The sequence below is a fragment of the Cheilinus undulatus genome, linkage group 15 (genome assembly GCF_018320785.1).
Source record: "Cheilinus undulatus linkage group 15, ASM1832078v1, whole genome shotgun sequence".
Lineage (NCBI taxonomy): Eukaryota > Metazoa > Chordata > Actinopteri > Labriformes > Labridae > Cheilinus > Cheilinus undulatus.
The window spans coordinates 37,008,792-37,029,357 of NC_054879.1; the positions used below are offsets into that span (position 1 = coordinate 37,008,792).

The 20,566-nt window shown below is 40.2% G+C and overlaps 2 protein-coding genes across 2 annotated transcripts; both read left to right on the forward strand.

Moving 5' to 3' along the window:
* Positions 1 to 1,664: 1,664 nt before the first annotated feature.
* LOC121522703 (DCN1-like protein 1) lies at positions 1,665 to 9,123 on the forward strand. The gene is made up of 6 exons (XM_041807304.1): positions 1,665 to 2,187; positions 2,304 to 2,472; positions 2,811 to 2,941; positions 3,050 to 3,132; positions 5,734 to 5,830; positions 7,776 to 9,123. The coding sequence occupies exons 1-6, from the start codon at positions 1,842 to 1,844 to the stop codon at positions 7,853 to 7,855; spliced, it is 906 nt and encodes a 301-aa protein (XP_041663238.1). The 5' UTR covers positions 1,665 to 1,841; the 3' UTR covers positions 7,856 to 9,123.
* A 2,417-nt stretch (positions 9,124 to 11,540) lies between these two features.
* LOC121522955 (growth hormone-regulated TBC protein 1-A-like) lies at positions 11,541 to 19,011 on the forward strand. Its single transcript, XM_041807663.1, has 8 exons — positions 11,541 to 12,019; positions 12,464 to 12,609; positions 12,690 to 12,848; positions 14,792 to 14,916; positions 15,441 to 15,537; positions 17,348 to 17,520; positions 17,621 to 17,806; positions 18,649 to 19,011. Exons 1-8 carry the CDS (start codon positions 11,964 to 11,966, stop codon positions 18,748 to 18,750), a joined length of 1,044 nt encoding a protein of 347 aa, XP_041663597.1. The 5' UTR covers positions 11,541 to 11,963; the 3' UTR covers positions 18,751 to 19,011.
* Positions 19,012 to 20,566: the final 1,555 nt, after the last annotated feature.

Consider the following 20,566-nt stretch of genomic DNA (forward strand, 5'->3'; position numbering starts at 1 on the left):
TGACAGCCTATTCCAGTGATTCTAGCCCATTCGTTAGTGTCATTTAATACATTCTGGCTAACTTGGCTAACGTTAGCTAAAAGAAGTTACTAGCTGGTGGTCTGTTGACAATGCTAACCTAACGTTACCTACAGTTATCTGGGCAGAGCCAGCAGCAGTGAGGGTAGACGTTTGACTCTAAGTGGACTTTATTGACAAAAACAGCCGGTGAAGGTTGGTGCAGTCATTGTGAACTCACAGAGTTTTAGCCTCCGGTTTCAGGAAATGCTTCTCTTCTGTCAAGTGTCTGTGCTGTGATGCTGCAGCTGCGATTAGGAGATGGCACTGCTGATTGTGTATTTTCTTTTTAAATATACAGCCGGGGGATATCTTGGGATAATACTGCATTGGAAATAATTAGAATATTACTTATAGTACCGATTTATCCGCCAGTTATTTACTCATTTAGTCTATAATAAACAGGAAAGTAGGAGGATGTACGTCACAGATGTCTTTTAGTGTTGTCACAATACCATCATTTTCATTTTCGATAGGTTGCTTGGAAAAATTAACGATATTGATGCCTATGGCAACAGAACAGAAGTCACTGGAGCCCAGTAATGGGTGCCAGTATGCCAGTGTTGTTTGATCACGAAGAATTCAAGCAAACTCTTACAGATTGATTAAAATTGTGCAGAAACATTGGCAATTTCTGAAACGTCATTGTTTTTGTGCTACATTGCCTGCACTTTCTGATGGATTAAATCCTCTCCTATTTACCTGTCTTATAAAAAGATGTAGTTTCTGAAGGCTTCCTTCCTTTACAGTGGCACATATCATCAAAATTATGGAGAATGTTTTGTTTTAAAGCTCATGATTTTGAAAAAGTTTCAAATATTTTTCCATCCTTACCTCATATTGACTGTGTTGTCTATTGATCAACACAAAAATATATATATATATATATTTTTGTTGTTGGATACCATAGGATACTAATGATGCAACTAGACTTTTTGGATTTTTCAATAATAAACTGCTTTTCAAAGTTGTTGATTGATGTCAACAGACTGTGGCTGCATTGTAAAATATGTAGCAGAGTTGTCATGATGCCGTAATTTAAAGCTCAAACAAACCTGTTGCAACCAGGACAAGAAAACTAAATTCCTTGATACCCAATATTGGGTATTCTCATGTTTTTATTAGCAAAATATTGCTCAAAATATCACTGGTATTTTTTAAGTGACTGTGAGCAGGAGTTTTCTTGTAGTTTATGATGGACTCATTCCTCTCTTACAAATTTTTCTTATGAAATAGCTACATTTTTGATGGAAAAAACATCAGAAAAGTATCACATTTTGACAACCTAAATGTGAATGCAGCATTTTTGACTTTTTACTTGACTTGCTCTGAAGTGGGCTCCTTCATGCCCCTGTTTTCAAGTTATTGGAAAAAAATGATACCACCAAATCTATTCAAATAAAAGTATGTTTCACAAGATTTCTTTCTTATTTATGTTATTGACATATATTTTTGGCCAGGGGTGCTTGTGTTACACTCCAGACTTGTTGCACCTCCAGGTCCTGGTGATGGCATCCCATTTCCCTGCTCATGTTACATCTATGACTGTAGTTATCTGAGGGGCCCACCCGGGTACAGCATGTGCTCCGAGAATCCATAACATCCCCCTTCAGCAAAGGAGCCCATGTTGTTTTGGATAGGACATAATTACCACCACCGCCACGGCGTCTTGGCTCACCGCTCTAACGTGTGTTTGTCAGCGTGACTGACTAACCTTTTGAAATGTGTGTCAGAGTGTCTCTGAGTGTCTCCCAGTCTCTCCTGTCCTTGTTTCTTTTGCCTGAATGCCTGTAGATGTTTGTGTCTCGCTGTGTGTTTTTGTTTGTGTTTCCCTCTGTGTTTGTGTGTTGTTGTCTGTGCTCCCTAGTCTGATCGCGCCTGTGTCTGACAGCCCTTGTCCTGTACTCACGCAGCATAAGCTGAAGTCTTCGCAGAGGGACAAGGTACGGCAGTTCATGTCCTTCACACAGGCTGGGGAAAAAACAGCTGTGTACTGCCTCACGCAGAATGACTGGAAACTAGAAGTCGCTACTGACAACTACTTTCAGAATCCAGATCTGTACTGTAAGGAATCCATGAAAACATCAGTAGACCGGAAACGCCTGGAGCAGCTCTACAATCGCTACAAAGGTGACTGCCTTATTCTGTTATTTATTTACAGTGATAGAATTGCTACAAAAAGACCTGAACCCAAGTTACTTGTATGGTGTCAGAATAACTGTTTTTTTTTTTTTTTTCATTTAAAGATCCTCAGGATGAGAATAAAATTGGTATTGATGGGATTCAGCAATTTTGTGACGACCTCTCACTGGATCCAGCTAGCATCACTGTGTTGGTTGTAGCATGGAAGTTTCGTGCCGCTACTCAGTGTGAGTTCACCAAAAAGGAGTTTCTCGACGGAATGACAGAACTTGGGTAAGTGTTGACATCAACAGGGTGTGACATGCTCTAAAAGTGGGACACAAACACTGAGCCTGAGGTATCTTTGCATGGTGGTTCTTTTAGTGTTGCTCTAGTGAGGGAAGGCTTTCTATATTTAGACTCACTCAACCACAGCTTGAGTATTCAGTGTCTTTATGGAATGACTCAATGGAGGAGCTGCAGTGTTTTGACTTTTAAGTTTAATGTGTCAAAGTTAACTTCAGCTGATGTTTCATCAGCTTTTAGACTGTTATGCTATCACTTGTTTTGATGTCTGTGTCCCTCAGGGTGTTCGATATCTGTTGGTTTATTTCTTAATCAATTTATTCTAGGTGTGACAGTCCAGAAAAACTGAAGGCCATCTTGCCAAGATTAGAGCAGGAACTCAAAGATAGTGGAAAATTCAAGGACTTCTACCAGTTCACCTTTAACTTTGCCAAAAATCCTGGACAGAAGGGTCTTGGTAAGAAGACTGAAAATAACAACAACTTGCTGACCGCTGTCACTGACTTAGAAACTGTTTTAATGAAGTGCTCTGTTTTTTTTGTTTGTTTGTTTGTTTGTTTTTCAGACTTGGAGATGGCTGTAGCCTACTGGAACCTGGTCCTGTCAGGACGATTTAAGTTCCTTGACCTTTGGAATAGATTTCTTTTGGTGAGTTAAGGAAATGAATTCTGTAGGTACTTGATAGTTCTAGAGTTACACTGTCAAAATCTTTGATTCTTTAGATACATTTCAACATTTTCAATACCATGCTCTTTATAGGAAACAATGTCCTCTAATTAAATCATCAAAACAATCAAATCAAAGTACCTAAACTTAAAAAAGTAAATAAATGAAACTGATTTTTAGTCAAAAAGACAGGCGTTGTCAAAGTTTCCCTGCAATGTTTTGGTGATAACATTAAATGATGATGATGATACTGAGTGCCGAGGCACTGATCATCATCTGGCCACATCAGGCTCCCCACAGCTTCCCATCTGGCCCCCAGAAGATTAGTGGGCTCTATGCATGGCAGGATGTGGCGTATTTCTGGTGAAAAATTAGGCGGCCTGACAAGTTCCACTCAATGATATGTGCTAAGCCAAAACCAAACTTCCTGTCATCATAGACCATCCTACACTGTGTTTATTTGTCTTTTGTTTTTGTTTTTTGTTTTTTGTTTTTTTCAATTGTTGTTTGTGTTTACTCTTAATCATAATGGCATCCAAACATGCTAAAATGACAATTCAAAGACGGGTTAAAAGCTTGGCTGTCTGCCGCAATGTAAATCTTCAGCTAAATTTAATTCTGTTTTAAGTTAACTCTTGCTAACAGCGGATAAACCACAATAAATCTGCCATCATAAACCATTCTCTTCTGCATTCAGTCTTCTGATCGGAAGTTTGTGAGTGGCCTAATGTCAAATGCGTGCATGGAGCCGATTAAATTCAGAAAATGTGCAGAGTTCATGTTGCTGCTGCTATCATGTGCTACAACATCAATGAAGAAGCCATGCAAGCCCAAGCCATGACATTACCTCCACTGTGTTTCACAGATGAGCTTGTATGTTTGGGATCATAAGCAGATCCTTTTTTTCTCCATACTTTAGCCTTTCCATCACTTTGGTAAAGTTCATCCTTGTCTCATCAGTCTATAAAACTTTTTCTCAGAATTTTTGAGGCTAGTCTCTGTCCTTTTTGGCAAATTCCAGCCTGGCCTTCCTGTTCTTCATGTAAATGAGTGGGCTGCATCTTCTGATGTAGCCTCTGTGCTTTTGTCCCTGAAGTCTTCTGTGAACAGTAGATTGTGATACCTTTACTCCTTCCCTGTGCAGGTTGTTGCTGATGTCACTTTCAGTTGTTTTAGGGTCTGTCTTTACAGCAATCGCAATGTTTGTGTTGTCAACTGATGCTGTTTTCCTTGGTCTACCCGTTTGACGTCCGTTTCTGAGTACACCAGTGGTTTCTTTCTTCTTCAGGACATTCCAAATGGTTGTACTAGCTGTGGCCAATGTTTGTGCAGTGGCTCTGATTGATTTTCTATCTTCTCTCAGCTTCACAATCGCTTGTTTTTCACCCATAGACAGCTCTCTGATTTTCGTATTGGTTATACCTTTAACTATAAATGCAATCTGCACAGGCAAGAGTGCTCTTGATCTCTTGTCTCATATTCATGTTTTGATGTCAAACCCAAATGTTATCAGTCTACAGCAAAAAAAAAGGAATTGGCCTCACCATTTCAATACATTTTGAGGGGAGTTTGTAGTGGCCAGGTGCCACCTCAACATCTTCCCTGCCTCATTAGGTCAGAATCATGCATTTAAAGAAAACAGTGATAAGTTGGTAGTCATTGTGGGTCCTGGTTTGATTGAAAAGACTCCTTGGTAACAGGTAACTAAAACAACAAGGGACCAGTAGCTAGCTGGAGTGTAAACTCCACTGTGAAAACAGATGGTATGAACAAGGCCTAACAGCTGCTCAGAAACTGCACTGCTGAATGCAGAAATCATCACATAGGAATATAGTTTTAACCTGTTTTCCCTGCTGGGAGATCCCTAAAAACAACATGCAACTTTGGTATGAGTGCAAATTGTATTCCGTATTTTACTGTATACTTACAAAGAAAAGTAAGCAAAAGGCATATCACATTTTTATTGTTTGAGTGTTGAAATACAAGATTTATCTATTTACAAGCTGACTTGTCTTGAGTATATGATTGCATTCCTATTTGTTTTGTGTTGATTATTTTCCTGTAGCATTGTGAGAGTTTGTGCGTTCAGAGCTCGTCTGTATTCAAAGACAGCTGTTTGCTCCTTCACTTGAAATGTTGCTTTAAAAATTGACAAGTGCCCAGTTGGGCTGCTTAAAATGTTCTTGCCCTCATATTTGATACTACCCTCCCTTGACCTCTCAGCAGTACTAAAACCAAGGTTGAAGTCAATCAGACAAATAGTTGTCAAGATGACTGACAACTATTTTACCACAGTAGTCTCTGGCTTCTAGTTACATTGCACAAAAAAGGAAGTCAGTACAATTAGGAATCATGTTTTTTTATCTGAACAATGAAACAAAGTTTATTTTAAGAGAAAAAGGATTAGACTGGTGTATTATTGTAGGGCACATGCTGGGCCATCAGTAGCACACTCTCATATGCTATATCAGGTGTCATAATGAATAAAACGAACAATTTCTGGTTAAAAAATGTGAAAAACACAAGCGTACATGTAAAAAATATGTATACACTAAAATGTTTTCTATCACTTGTGCATCACAGGAACACCATAAACGATCGATCCCAAAGGACACGTGGAACCTATTGTTGGATTTTGGTAATATGATTGCAGACGACATGTCAAACTATGATGAGGAAGGTAAGTTGGGAGTGATAAAATACTCATGGAGCATTTTCATGGATTCAGGCACACTACAGACAGCATCCAAATGTCGTTTTAGTGGCTAGGAGAACAAGCCTATACTATGGAGTGAGTTCAGAATAACCAAAGTATATTTTGTTATCTTGCTTCATCAACTCTACCAAAAGAAGATCATACAACCTCTTTATTAGCTTACTAACAGCCATTTAGACTGAAAGTGTCTATTGCTGCTTGCAGCTGCTACGTGTGTCCACAGGAGAGTGCTGCATGTTGGCCCCATCTCCCTGCTAACACAGCCCTGTCATTCTTCTTAAGTTTTACCTCAAAAAACCTCAATATAAGAAAGAGAATTAAATGTACAGCGGAACCGTGCTGGGGAGAATTCAAAATAAAGGAATTCTGTACAAATTAAGGGAGTTTCTCCAAAGAAATGCCTAACTTTTACTTTGGAAAGCATAACCGGACATGCACTCATACTGTGTTTAACTTCCTGTGACATATTGCACCTGAGTGGAAACGGAAAGCTTCAGTAAGAGAAGTTTAGAGAACAAATTTAAAACTTTAAACAGGTGTATTTAAACTGTAAATAGATTTGAACTTTTGTAGCACTTTTCTAGTCATCAACACCAAATCTGTATAAAATCAGACAAAGTCTGGCATTCACTTTGCAATTTCAAGCTGTCACTGTAACAGTTGTAGTAGAATGTCAGCACACACTGTGCAGCTGAATCTTTTATGACAGACAACTAGCACATCCAATCAATGTTCTCACACTTAGGCCTTTCAGACCAGCAGGGCTCTGTGCTGTTCAAACCGAAAACAATATTGATTCAGAACCTGAAAAGTTGATTCTCAGATGGAACCAATGATTAGTTCGTTCTTCCAGCAAGAAAGACTTGGGCAAAGTGGAGCTGGCTACATGTCCATCACATCCTCGCACTTTGGTTCCACTTAAACTGGTGTGAATGTGGGCGGATTTGCCAAAAAGCACCAAAATTCTTAGGCTCCAGTGCCAGAACCAGAACCAAATCTTTCTGAAAGCACTAACTGTGCGGTCCAATAGTTGTGCACAACCTGAGTGCTCACGCTGTGCAAATGAAGTCAGATTGATTGCCTTTTTTCACTCTTCAAATCGACCAAAAAAAAACAAAAAAAAAAACTAGTGCTCACATAAACAGCATCACCAGCAAACACAATGAACAGCTAAATAATAACAAATATTCTGTTTCAGCTGGAGGTCCGCAGGTAGGTCTGTTTCCTCTTTGCTTTTTTATTTTAGTCTGGAAAGACACAACAAAAAGATGCTGTTCGACAGTTTACAGAAGAAAAAATATTCCAAAGTCTGCGATTCCACTTGTGGAATCTCACAGTGAAAGAAATCAGTCTGACAAGTCAGGAGCAGCTGGTTGGTCCATAGTCAACTGTTGTGTTCTCCTGTTCACTGCTCTACAAACAACGCACGATCAGGATGAAAGTCGCAGACTTCCAAATTAGTCGTGAGACTTGAAATTTGTGTGTTGGTCAGCTGAAAATTGCACAGTGTACACCTGACTTAAGAATAAAATCAATAGAACAAAGATTAATAATAAGACCTAATGAAAAATAAAAATTGCAGAGTAAAAGGGTATTTACAGAGAGTTTATGTCAGCTTAATTGAAGGCCACTAAAAAGCTTCAGATCAGCAGCTGTGATTTGAGAAGTGAGCAGATGGAAAGACTCCTCTATAATTTAGGAGCTGTCAATCCGAGGCCCAGTCCCCCCTTTTCTCAGTCTTCATCTCGGCACCTTCAAGAGCAGCTGGTTAATTGACCTTAAAATCAAATATTTGAATTCTCATGTTTTGCTACTGTTTGACTGAATCCAAGCTAATACAGCCTGAAACTGTGAATATAAACTTTCTTATTGTGACACTAATGCCATGTTGTTGTTGTTTGTTCCTCAGGAGCATGGCCAGTCCTTATAGATGATTTTGTGGAATTTGCTCGACCGATTGTAACAGGATCAAAACGTAAAACTCTCTAAATCCAGCCCCGCCTCTGGAAATCCAGAACCTTGTTTCTTTTACAGTGACTTCATAGTTTTTTTAAGACTTGTACAAAAAAGTGAAAATTGTAGATCAAACAGAAGCACTTGAAACTGTCAGGAAACCACCTTTCAGGGAGCTGAGTAAAAACTATGAGAAGAGCTGGCCACATGTTTTTGTCCTTGTGAGACCGAGGCGTTCACCTCTGTCCCTGCGGCTGGACTCTTCAGTATCCTGGACGCCTCCTCTGCTCCGCTTCAGGACAAGCTCTACCCGTCAGGCCCGGTGAGCAGGGATGGACATGGCACTGGGAGGAGGTTCACTGACTGTGTGTTCTCTAAAGGGACTGGAGAGGAGGAAACTGTGTGTTTTAGGATTCTTCCTAGTCAGCTTTGTTTTGTTCATGAAGCTCTGAGTGACTGTGCAAAGATCCCATGTCTTACCCTCAAGTTGGGACAGAGTGCTCACTACACCAGCACCAACACAACTGTTGCAGTTTTTACTGTACATACTGTATCTATTGGGACAGTTTACAAAGACAGCTATATGAAGAATAATATAAATATGTTTGATTTATAAATGCAACAGAGGATTCTTTTATGTACAGTAAATGCTACGATCTCTAACAGGATGCCTCAATATTGTGGATGATATGCTGTTGGTTTAATTATTTGGTGGATGTGTCGAGTCATGGAGTTGTGAGCTTCTCATTGAAAGCATGTTAAAGACATTTTACGTCATGTCGGGCTGGTTTCACAAATACATGTTCACTAAAGTAAAGGCAGTGCTTTAACTCAGATCATTGATGTTGGTTTATGGAATTCATACGTCCAGTCGATCTCAATTCGGAGAGGGTCTTAAATCTTCAAGTTTTCAGTCCTGTTCACACAAACACCACTTTGCTTTCCCTCTGTTAAAGAAAGAGTTTTACTTTAAAAGAGGTGATCCTTCCTAGAGATGCTAAATTGATGTTTTAGCAGCATACAAGTAAAGAAATGACAGACCATTAGGATTGCATGGCACATATCTGTATGTTAAGGCAGCGCAGAGCCCTTCAGTTCAGGACACTAAAGACGGCGACAACAGGACAACAAAGTAAGCCTTAAGAATAAATATCTCTGTTCAATATTTATGTTTCTGTTCAAGCCCATCTGTCCAGTGTTACTGACGGTAGTGAACATTTGAATATATTGTTGATACATCATGTAAGTAGCCTAAGTATATTGTTCATTTCAGAAAGATGAATAAAGCATGAGTTTTTTCATAATCAGACTTGTATATAGTTCTTTTGTTGTTGATAATGGACACATTCTATTAAACAGAGAACATCACAGCTACAATACTCATATCTATCCATCCATCCATTTATTTCGAAGGCCGAGTCGCAGTGGCAGCAGGCTAAGCAAGTCAACGCAGACATCTCTCCCCAGCGACATTCTCCTGCGTTTCCTCAAGGATTCCAAGGCATTCCCTGGCCAGATGAGATGTACAGGTATAATCCCTTCAGTGAATTCTGGGTCTACCCTGGGGCCTCCTCTTTCAGGGTCATCTGGAAGACCTCCACAGGGAGGTGTTGTCATCAAATTTCTGAACCACCTTAACTGGCTCCTTTTGATTCAAAGGAGCACTGACTCTAACCCCCCTCTAGATGTCTCATTTCAACCACTTGAACTTGTAATATTCTTTCATTCATTACCCAAAGTACATGACCATAAGTCTAACACTAACAATCCCAGTCTTAATCAACACCACAGTCTTATACTTTACTGTAATTTGGGAAAAAACGAGGCAATGCAATTTCAATAGAACTCGTATATCTGCTCTATACTACTGGTAAAAGGCCCCCTTCCCAATTTCTTCGTTTTTTGCATATTTGTTACACTTAAATGTTTCAAATCATCAAATTTAATATCAGACAAAGATTTAAAAAACTACCTGGCCCTGTGTAAAAAAGTAATTTCCCTCCTTGTTATATGATGAATTAACTATGATTAACTGGATTAACTTTCTAACAAAAAGGCCTTTGCCCTTTCAACAATCCCCCCATAAATCAGAAATATCCATTCCCTCCCCCCTCTCTTTCTCCACCTTTCTGAAAATGTGTGCTGAAAGAAGCCGTTCTCAGATTTTGCACTCATGATGTCATGTGGGGAGTTAGCACCGCCCCCAGGTTTGGTTGGCCCTCCCTGCTAGGAAGAAAGTTCCACCCTCCACATCCATTAAGCCACATCCATTTCCTGAGAGGGGCAGAGTCAGACAGCTCATTAACATTTAAAGCCACAGACACAAACAGCTCGTTGTGAGCAGGGCTGAGACAAAGGGGGTTTTTAGAAATGTAAAAATCCAATACTGGTGGGGGTTTTTTTTTTCAGCCAAAAAAAAAAAAAAAAAAATGACAGGCATGTTTTGGGGACTTCTGAGACCAATTTAAACTTGCCTTAAAGGGGTAAAACATGTGACCTTTAAGATATACAGGGTTCACGGTGGGCCATCTTCAATGGCAGAGCCTCAGAGCACTGACAACTTATTTTGCCAATATTTATGGCAAAAATATGACATCTGCTGATTATAATGCTGATAATATTGTTCATCCCTAGGATGAAGTGATGATGTTCTGTCACAGTGTATCTTTCAATTGTGTTTAAGCAGAATATTGTCACAGTTTGTTGACACAGAATTTTATTAGACTCTTTTAATTAAAGTGTGTTTACACAGAATGTAATCAGGATCCAAAATACTGGATTTCTCCTGTGTCTCCACTCTCCACTGAGAGTTTAGGTCAAGTGGAGCCGAGTAACGAGTGAGGAACAAGAAAGTGTGGTAGTTGTTTATGTTTGGCGCTTATTTAAAATATGCAGGGGTCTTGGTGGGCCGCCTTCAGTGTGAGGTGCTGAGGTCAGCTAAAGACATCTTATGTTACAGTTGTACATTTCAACAATTTTTAGGCCCAAATATGATTTTGACTGCCTATTTGTACAGCTGACATCAGCTATAGAGACTGGCGGAGATGTGTAATATTAATTTGTCACACTGTACTGTATTTTTTTTACACTCTTTAATCCCTCATCTTTAAGAACAGTTTTTTCTCTGTTTTCTTGTCTTGAGCATTTCTATCTGTAGAGTGGATCATCTTCTATGTTTTCCATGTTTCTACAGTAGCCCAGAATGGACAGTTCAGATACCTGCTGTTTTTTGTGTTTTTTGATCTCCATCAGGCGGGCTGCACAGGGGTTAGCGCTGTTTCCTCACCGCAAGAAGATCCCTGGTTCCCTCATTAGGTTAATTAGTGACTCCTAATTGCCTGTAGGCATGAGTGTGACCGTGCCTGATCGTCTGTCTGTACATGTCAGGCCGGTGATTGACTGGCGACCAGTCCAGGGTGTATCCTGCCTCTCATCCACTGACAGCCAACCTGTGACCCCCAACGGGATAAGCAGTATAGAAAATGGGTGGATGATCTTCATCAGACATGCATAAAGGGAGAGGGAAGTGAATAGTTTTGTTTGGGTGTCATGTCCAACCTCACCACAAGGTGCCACTTAATCCTGCAGTAAAATGAAGTTGTCTATTATGGTTTGTCCTGTCAGTGTGGAGTTGTTATAAAATACTTCAAGAGTATAGTGTGACAGTGGAGGACTTTGGACTGTCTTAAATCCTGGTTAAAAGCCTAGCTCTGACATTAAATGTTAACATCTGCTGAGATTTAGAAAACTTCATCTTGACAACTATAAAGGGGGAAAGATCAGCCATCACTTCTTTCCCCACTACTGTCTCTGCAAGATACAAGTACTTCTTCTTTTCACCGTCACTGACAGGAATTCAAAAGGGCATATAGAAGCAAACATTGCTATTCCTCTTCCTCTATTTGTTTGTTATGCAAATAAAGGACCTACCTGTCCGTGGATGTTACCTGGGTGTTACTTAAACTGGCCCCTCCTCTTGATGAACACTGTAAGGTGAGACAGAGGAGACGCAGACCACGTTGTTATTTACTTTGACAGTTGTCTGCTCTTTTTCCAACTCAAACAAATGAAATAAGTTCCTCAGTGAGGGTTCTTCATCGCCCCGGTGGACGACTTCACCTGCAGCACCTAACCGGCTGAGATCATGGAAATAACAGGAAATGCTGCTCAGCACCTCACATGTAGTAATGAGAGTGAAAGGTGAGCTTATATTTGTTTTTCTCTAACATATGGTTGTTACTTGTATTTTAATCTGTCCTTCTTGACCACGGCTTACATCAGCATCTTTTCCTCATTGTATTCACTCTTTGTCTTTTACGTAACTAACCTGTAAAGCTGCTTTTAGCCAATCTTGATTTAAAATATCATGCTCTAAGGTGTTTTTATGAAATAACATTCCTCATAACATTTCATAAGGCTGTTTTTGGCTTTCTGGTGTGTAATCCTGCTTGTAGTAATTTAAAACTGACCGATCATCCAGTTGGGGCATTTGATCTCTCCTACAGAAACCCTATCTGCCGCAGGTTGTTGTAGTGTCTGTCACCAGGGAAAAGAACAGAGAAAGAAGGGTGGGGATGAAAGAGATCCCCTTTTCACAGTTGCATTTTTGTGTGCAAAAATTTCATCTAGATTATTCCCATGCAGGGTTGACCCCTATGGCTTTGAGAGACACCATGATTTTGAGTCTTACAAGGAGATGATGAACGAATATGTAGCCGTCCTCAACAGGAGATCTCTGAGATGGTCCAAACTTCTGCAAGAGAAACCACATATGGAGAAGAACCTGAGAGGTAGGTAGTCACAAGCATCCGAGCACAACTATTGTTCTGTTTTTGGCTCTTTTGGGTGATCTTGGATTCTGTGTTTGAAGTGAAGAGGTACGTACGTAAAGGTGTGCCTAATGAGCACAGGGCCAGGATTTGGATGGCAGCCAGCGGAGCACAGAAACAACTGGAGAGCAACCCAGGATATTACCAATCTCTGCTGGCCATGGAGCACGACACCAGGCTGAAGGAAACCATTCGTACAGGTGAGACAATCTATATTTTTTTACTCACCAGGTTAAAGTCAAAAACCTGACCAGCAGTACCTGATTGCGAAATGTTTAATAAAGCCTGTAAATCATTTTTCAGGAAAAAAGCTTGTCCTCTATGAAAACACTCTGACGCAGCTAACATAGCTAAGGCTAAAGCTTAGTTGTGTAGCTTATGTAGCTAACTAAGATGCATTTGCTACATACACTATATGAACTTAAGTGACATCCAATTCTTAATCCATAGGGTTTAATACGACATTGATCCACCCTTTGCGGCTATAACAGCTTCAACTCCTCAATGAAGGCTTTCCACAAGGGTTAGGAGTGTGTTTATGGGAATTTTTGACCATTCTTCCAGAAGCACATTTGTGAGGTCACACACTGATGTTGGATGAGAAGGCCTGGCTCTCAGTCTCCGCTCTAATTCATCCCAAAGGTGTTCTGTCGGGTTGAAGTCAGGACTCTGTGCAGGCCAGTCAAGTTCATCCACACCAAACTCTCTCATCCATGTCTTTATGGACCTTGCTTTGTGCACTGGTGCACAGTCATGTTGGAACAGGAAGGGGCCATCCCCAAACTGTTCCCACAAAGTTGGGAGCATGGAATTGTCCAAAATCTCTTGGTATGCTGAAGCATTCAGAGTTCCTTCACTGGAACTAAGGAGCCAAGCCCAGTTCCTGAAAAACAACCCCACACCATAAACCCCCTCCACCAAACTATGCAATTGGCACAATGCAGTCAGACAAGTACCATTCTCCTGGCAACCGCCAAACTCAGACTCGTCCATCAGATTGCCAGATGGAGAAGCGCGATTCGTCATTCAGAGAATGCTTCTCCACTGCTCTAGAGTCCAGCGGCAGCATGCTTTACACCACTGTATCCAACGCTTTGCATTGCACTTGGTGATGTATGGCTTGGATGCAGCTGTCAGCCATGGAAACCCATTCCATGAAGCTCTCTATACACTGTTCTTGAGCTAATCTGAAGGCCACATGAAGTTTTGAGGTCTGTAGTGATTGACTGCAGAAAGTTAGCGACCTCTGTGCACTATGCGCCTCAGCATCCACTGACCCCGCTCTGTCATTTTACGTGGCCTACCACTTCATGGCTGAGTTGCCATGCTGTCATTCCCAATTGCATAGCAGCTGTATGCAAGCCTCACATCACCAAGTCCAATGCCAAATATCAGATAGAGTTGTGCAAAGCACACCAGCAGTGGACTGTGGAGCAGTGGAAACGTGTTCTATGTAGTGACAAATCATGCCTCTCTGCTTGGCAGTCAGATGTGCAAGTCAGGGTTTGGTGGATGTTGGGAGAACATTACCTGCCTGACTGCACTGTGCCAACAGTGAAGTTTGGTGGAGGAGGGATAATGGGATGGGGCTTTTATCAGGGTTCCGGCTCGGCCCCTTACTTCCAGCGAAGGCCGATCTTAATGCTTCAGTGTACCAAAACATTTTGGGCAATGCTCTGCTTCCAACTTCTTGGCAACAGTTTAGGGAAGGCCCTTTTCTGTTACAGACATTGTTTGGAAGAACCTGACTGGCCCACACAGAGCCCTGACCTCAACCCCATCGAGCACTTTTTGAATGAACTGGAGCAAAGATTGCAAGCCAGGCCTTCTTGTCCAACATCAGTGCCTGACCTCATAAATGCTCTACAGAATGAATGGGCACAAATTCCCACAAAACACTACAAAATCTTGTGGAAACTGTTACAGCTGCAAAGGGGAATGAAAGTACATGCATTTGAATACAACGTCATTGCAGTCCCTGCGGGTTTAATCATAAGGCAGCCAAATACTTTAGTCCAATCACTGGGTTAGACTTCTCTCTTCTGACATCATAAACGTAGCCTTTTTTTCTTTTCTAGTAATTTTGTTTCTATTTGAAGAGGCAGGCTATAAATAACCAATGAATTTTCTTGTTTTCTGGCAGACATGCACAGGACGTTTCCAGACAACGTCCTCTTCAGGAGCAAAGCAGAGCCGAGCCTGCAGAGAGCTCTGTTCAACGTGCTGCTGGCCTACGGACACCATAACAAGGCAGTGGGTTACTGTCAGGTAAAGTCCACACTCTCTCTTCTCTTACTTAACACAACCTGTGTTTACCTTAAGAACAGGGCTGGGTGGTTCCTCAACCATGTTAATATATGTTAAGGATTTAAACCAAATAAATCTTTAATATCTTTCAGCGTGACATCATTTATCTCTGTGAGCTGTCATGTATGGGATTATTAGAGGGACTAGGGTCTTAAAAAAGTCCCATGGACTTTATTTGACTTTAGGGTGAGACTTTCAGGCTGAGCATTTTGTGTTTGGTCCAGTATTCACAGCATTCAGAAGACTTGTTCTTGTTTTGCATAATCTTCATGGGTCTTTAGCTTTGCAGACAACACTGGGCTGGAGGAACTCTTTTCAAACCATGGAAAAGTCATCTACAAGTCTTGGGTTATGAGAGGAAAATTATTATCTGTAAAAATGAGAGCTGATTTCATGGTGACAAAGGTCCATCTTTTTCTATTTAGCTGCTTCTGGAGTGAACTACAGCATTTGAGTTAATGCTTTCTCTGTGTTTTTAATTCCAGGGTATGAACTTCATTGCTGGCTACCTCATTATTATCACCAAAGATGAAGAAAACTCATTCTGGCTCATGGATGCTTTAATAGGCCGAATGCTTCCAGGTAAGGTGCCTGCAATCATGTGACATGTCCAAAGTCAATTAGCAATAAAAACTGAAAGCAGGATCTGTCCTGCCCACATCACTGTGACATACAGTAAGAAACTGTAAAATTAAGGAAATGTCAATTCACCTCATTTACTTAATGGATAGAACATTTTATGTAGTGATCAAATCCAGCCTGTGGTTTTGGTGGTCCTTTCCCATCAGTGGCATAGCTAGACTATTTTGACCGAACTGTGGCAATGATTTATGCAGAGGTGGATTTGAATATGTTCACTCAGGTACAAGACGGAATAACATATATTTACCCTGTCTGATTTCAATTAGCATCTAATTAAAAGCCACCAAAAACTAATTGTTTTGAATTAAGGACTCAGTAGAAAAAAGGCACCACATAAAGTGTATGGAAACCCATAATGACGCAGAAACACACTGACAAAGACACCTACTGGTTCCTGCTTACAATAGGAGGACTCAAACAGCCCTTGAAGTCAATCCGCAGTGGCTTCCATATTGAAATTGTGGTCTCAACCGAATTTTGGATCAACCTAATGGCCCTCCCAGTAACTTGAGTTCCTGTCAGCTAGCTAGCATTCTGGTTGACTGCAAGGTAGCATCTGCCTGTCAAGCTATCTGTCATTCAAATGAGACGTGCCAATCAGTCCGCAGTGAGGTTTTTCCTCAATATAATCAAAATGATTGTGGTACAAAAAAATTAACCCCAAATAGTGAGAGGACATGAAGACATTAGCTAATGAGACACATTTGGTTTTTTGAATCAGGCTGTAAAACAGTTTATTCTGGAGTAAAAATCGTCCTTTTAACAGGTGTTGTCTACAGTACTTCCGGTGTTCCTGCAGCCAGCCTCAAGTGGACACTCATTGTATTGCGGTTTTTCGACTTAGCTTCATTTTTGGCGACCAGAGGTTGTCGCTTGGTATGAGTGTTAGAAGAGATGCATGCACATCTGAAAGGGGTCTAGCTAAAGATTAGATGCCTCCTCTAGCAGAACACTACTGTGAGACGCTGTCTCTGTCCACAGGGGGGCACCACATTCAACACAAACCAAAAGTACTTCACAGGAACTGGTCAGTGGTTTGCAGTCCTTTCACTTATTCCTTTAAATTAATCATTCTTAGAACCGGGCATTGGTTGGTTGATATTGGTTTGAAATGTTGTCTGTGGATTGACAAATCCCGCTTCTCTAATTGGCAGTCATATGGGCAAGACTGGGTCTGGCCCATGCTGGGAGAAAATTAACTGTCTGACTGTACTATCCAACTGAAGTTTGGTGGAGGAGAGATAATGGTATGAGACTGTTTTTCAGGGTTTGGACTAGGCGCCTTATCTCCACTGAAGGCCAGTCTTAATGCTTCAGCATACCAAGATATTTTGGAAAATGTTATGCTTCCAACTTTGTGGCAACAGTTTGGGGAAGACCTATATAATGACACGGTTTGATGAGTTTGGTATGAAAGAACTTTTATATAACTGGACCGTAGGAAGTTCATCATCTGCATAGCAATGCAGTAACCTTTTTTGTTATGAGCTATTATAATACCAAGACTAGTGAACCAGGTATGGAGCCTTGAGGTTCTCCAAATTCATTACAATATTTTTATATCTCAAGACACTTCGAAAAAAAGTACTCCAAGGATGTAGTCTTGTTTTTTTTAATTACAGAGGCCCAACATTGATCCACCATGATGAAAGCACTAGGTTATATTAGTAAAATATTGGTAAAATACTTCATTTGACACAGGCATTCGGGTAAACAAAGGGCCATCTTCTCTCATTCCAATATGTTTCAGATTACTACAGCCCGGCCATGTTGGGCCTGAAGACTGACCAGGAGGTTCTTGGGGAGCTGGTGAAGACCAAAGCTCCTGCTGTGGGACAGCTGATGGCACAGTATCCTGGAATTTGGACGCTGGTGGTGTCCCGCTGGTTTATCTGCCTTTACATTGATATACTACCTATTGAGGTGAGAAAAAGTCAAGATTTAGTGACAGAGACAAATGAGCCTTTAAGATGGTAGAAAGACATCGTTCAACAAATGTACTTATCGATTCTTGTTGTTGCAGACAGTCCTGCGGGTCTGGGACTGTCTTTTCTACGAGGGCTCCAAGGTTCTTTTCCGTGTGGCTCTGACTCTCATCATTCACCACCAGCCGGAGATCTTGAGAGCTCGCTCTTTGATGGATGTGTGTGAATGCTTCAAGCAAATAACCAGTGGAGCTTTCACCCTGGACTGTCACACCTTCATGCAGGTGGGTTGAAAGATCCTTGATAATAATATAGAAATGTTTTTTTGATCAAAGTCTGTGGAGCCCATCATGATGTTCTCAAAGTGGTTTAGATCTAATCCACATGGAAACAAAATATAGAATATATCCTAATATTTATGGGGCAGAAGTTGACCCAATGGATGATCAGAGATGTTACAGAGGTGTTATCAGCCAATCCAATATGGAATGATTTTTGAATTGTTCCAGGTTGAAAGTGCCATGTATTTTTTATCTAACTTCTTAACAGTTTTGTCAGTATAAAACATTCTTCTGATTCTGCTTTTTAGCTAAAGACATACCTTGTTTTATCAAGTTGAGACTAGCACAGTCAGCTGGACATCACCAGACCAATTTGCAAATAGATATTGTTCTAAAACTTGGTTAATTTTAATCTCAAAGGTCAAATGTTAACAAGCATGGGCAAAAATAACCATGAAATCTACTAAATATATCAGCCAATCAGAGCAGCATAGCATTTCATATCAATATAGGCAACATGGCAATGAGACTACCTCCAACATTTTATTCACCGAGTTCCTGTTCATAACTGAGCAAATAGGATGCAACTTGAACTTCTCTGTAGTTTGTTTGATATTGTTACACATCAGCTGAAGTCGTCTTTGTTATTCACAAATCAATGGACCAGTGAAGCCTTTATTTTCCAAAAAGGATTTGCCTGACTCTTCTACCATCAGTGTGGTCCATCTTTACAGAGGAGAATAGATTCCCCCAAATTGTTGATCAGAAAAGACAAAAACAGTGAACTGGAGCCATTTTTTCACCATTGAAAATTTTTATGACACTTTATCGTCTTTTATTCACAGAAAATCTTCACTGAACCCGGGAGCCTTTCTATGGGAACTATTGATAAACTGAGAGAGAAATGCAGACAGCGAATACTGGAGGAAGAGTCTGGACAGCCCTAACTTTGCTACAACCACTTCCATTCAGTGTAAGAATCAAACTCTGCATTATAAGGAAATGTTTCAACTCACCAAATGTGCATTGTTACCTTTGCTACTGTTGTAAATTCATATAAAACACTAATCCACTAATAGTTAAATCAGACGATATGCTAAGACTTCTTGACTGATCATGAATATCTCTGCTGCTGAAGCTGTGATGTTTTTATTACATGCACTTTAGAAATATTGCCTTCCAAGAGTGAGTGAGAATATTTGTTTTATTGCTGGGGAGAAAAAGGGAATTATTGTTGTTTACACTGAAGTTACTGTCCAATCTGCATTTGTTTTTTTGAAGTCAGATTAAAAGTTAAGAGTCTTTTGTGGGAACTTTTGTCCTCATTTCAGAAGCTTGTGTTTAATTTATTAAACAATTAAGTGGCTTAATACTTTTGCAGACAAATATGAGGGTAAGTAGAAGTCACAGTGTAAGATTGTATTCCAGAGTTCATTCAGGGGTCAGCACCTACAACCTTATGTTTTAAAATCACGTAAAGACAGCAGAGTCACAGAAAGCTAGTCTGGGGGATAAAAATGATTTTGAATGTGCACTCCTCCTAATAAACTAGTGCTCTGAATTTCATCACTACTTATAGCAGAATGCTTTGACATGTCAACCTTCAGTGTGACTCTACTTTCATACAACAGCTTTACAAGCAAAACATCAAAATATCAACAACAGATTATTTTAACTCCACGATTTTACTGAAACTAGTGATGGGACTGTAAGAGTTAGTATCAATGCATGTGTGTTGGATCAGCAGCATTGGTGCTAGCATCCTGGCTAGCAGTTATACATTTTAGAGCTAAAAAGTGTCAAACTCTTGTAGGGTTTTTCCACCCGTTTATGCCACTTCATTTTGCCACTTTTAACCCATTTTTGCAGCTATTTGCGCTTGTTGACATTCTCTGTTGCCACTCAGAACCAATTTTTTACTATTTTTCGCACATTTTTATCACTTGTATTTGCCCCGTTTAGCCCATTTTGCTGCCTTTTAGCTACATTTTACTGCTTTAGAACCAATTTTTGCTGCTTTTTAACGTTTATTGCTGCTTCCGCCATTTTTTAATGCTTTTTGCCATCTTTTTTGACCATTTTAAACCAACTTTTAACCAATTTTTGCAACTTTTTGCTTTTTCATGTACTTTTTGCCCCTTAGATCAATTTTGGAAAATTTTTCCCAGTTTTGCTACTCCTGTCATCGCTTTTAACCAGTTTTTGCCACTTTTTGCACGTTTTTGCCTCCCACCCAATCTTTGCTGCTTTTCGTCCTTTTAACCCATTTTGCCCTGCTTTTGCTGTTTTTAATCCATTTGTGCCATTTTGCAGCCTTTTATCAACCCCTCTAAACCCATTTTTGTAGCTTTTTTCCCAGTGATGCAGCTTTTTTCCCTTTAAATCAGATTTTTCACTTTGACCTAATTTTTGCTGCTTTTTGGTCTTTTTTGCCACTTCTTATTACAACTTTATCACTATTTTTCTGCCTTTATACATTCTACCACTCCTGGCCCATTTTTGCTTCTTCTTGTCTATTTTACTCATTTTTCTGCCACTTATAACCATTTTTTGCACCCCCCCCCCCCCCCGACCTGTTCTTATCCCTGTGTTTCCACTTTTAACTCACTTTTGTAGCTGTTTGCCCACTTTTCCACTTTATGCCAATTTTTGCTACTCATTTTCAGATTTTTTTTCAAACATTTTCACATTTTATTTTCCATTTAAGTTATCTCAATTTCTTCTACTTTATTTCGGGCAACCTGATGTTTGTGAGGTCATGGC

Bases quoted from the DNA above. Each gene is read 5' to 3' on its own strand.
- LOC121522703 (XM_041807304.1), top strand. From the start codon at position 1,842: ATGCCTGTAGATGTTTGTGTCTCGCTGTGTGTTTTTGTTTGTGTTTCC. The intron at 2,473-2,810 runs GTAAGTGTTGAC...AATTTATTCTAG, and splicing joins GACGGAATGACAGAACTTGG to GTGTGACAGTCCAGAAAAAC. The intron at 2,942-3,049 runs GTAAGAAGACTG...TTTGTTTTTCAG, and splicing joins TCCTGGACAGAAGGGTCTTG to ACTTGGAGATGGCTGTAGCC.
- LOC121522955 (XM_041807663.1), top strand. From the start codon at position 11,964: ATGGAAATAACAGGAAATGCTGCTCAGCACCTCACATGTAGTAATGAG. The intron at 12,849-14,791 runs GTGAGACAATCT...GTTTTCTGGCAG, and splicing joins GAAGGAAACCATTCGTACAG to ACATGCACAGGACGTTTCCA. The intron at 15,538-17,347 runs GTAAGGTGCCTG...AATATGTTTCAG, and splicing joins AATAGGCCGAATGCTTCCAG to ATTACTACAGCCCGGCCATG.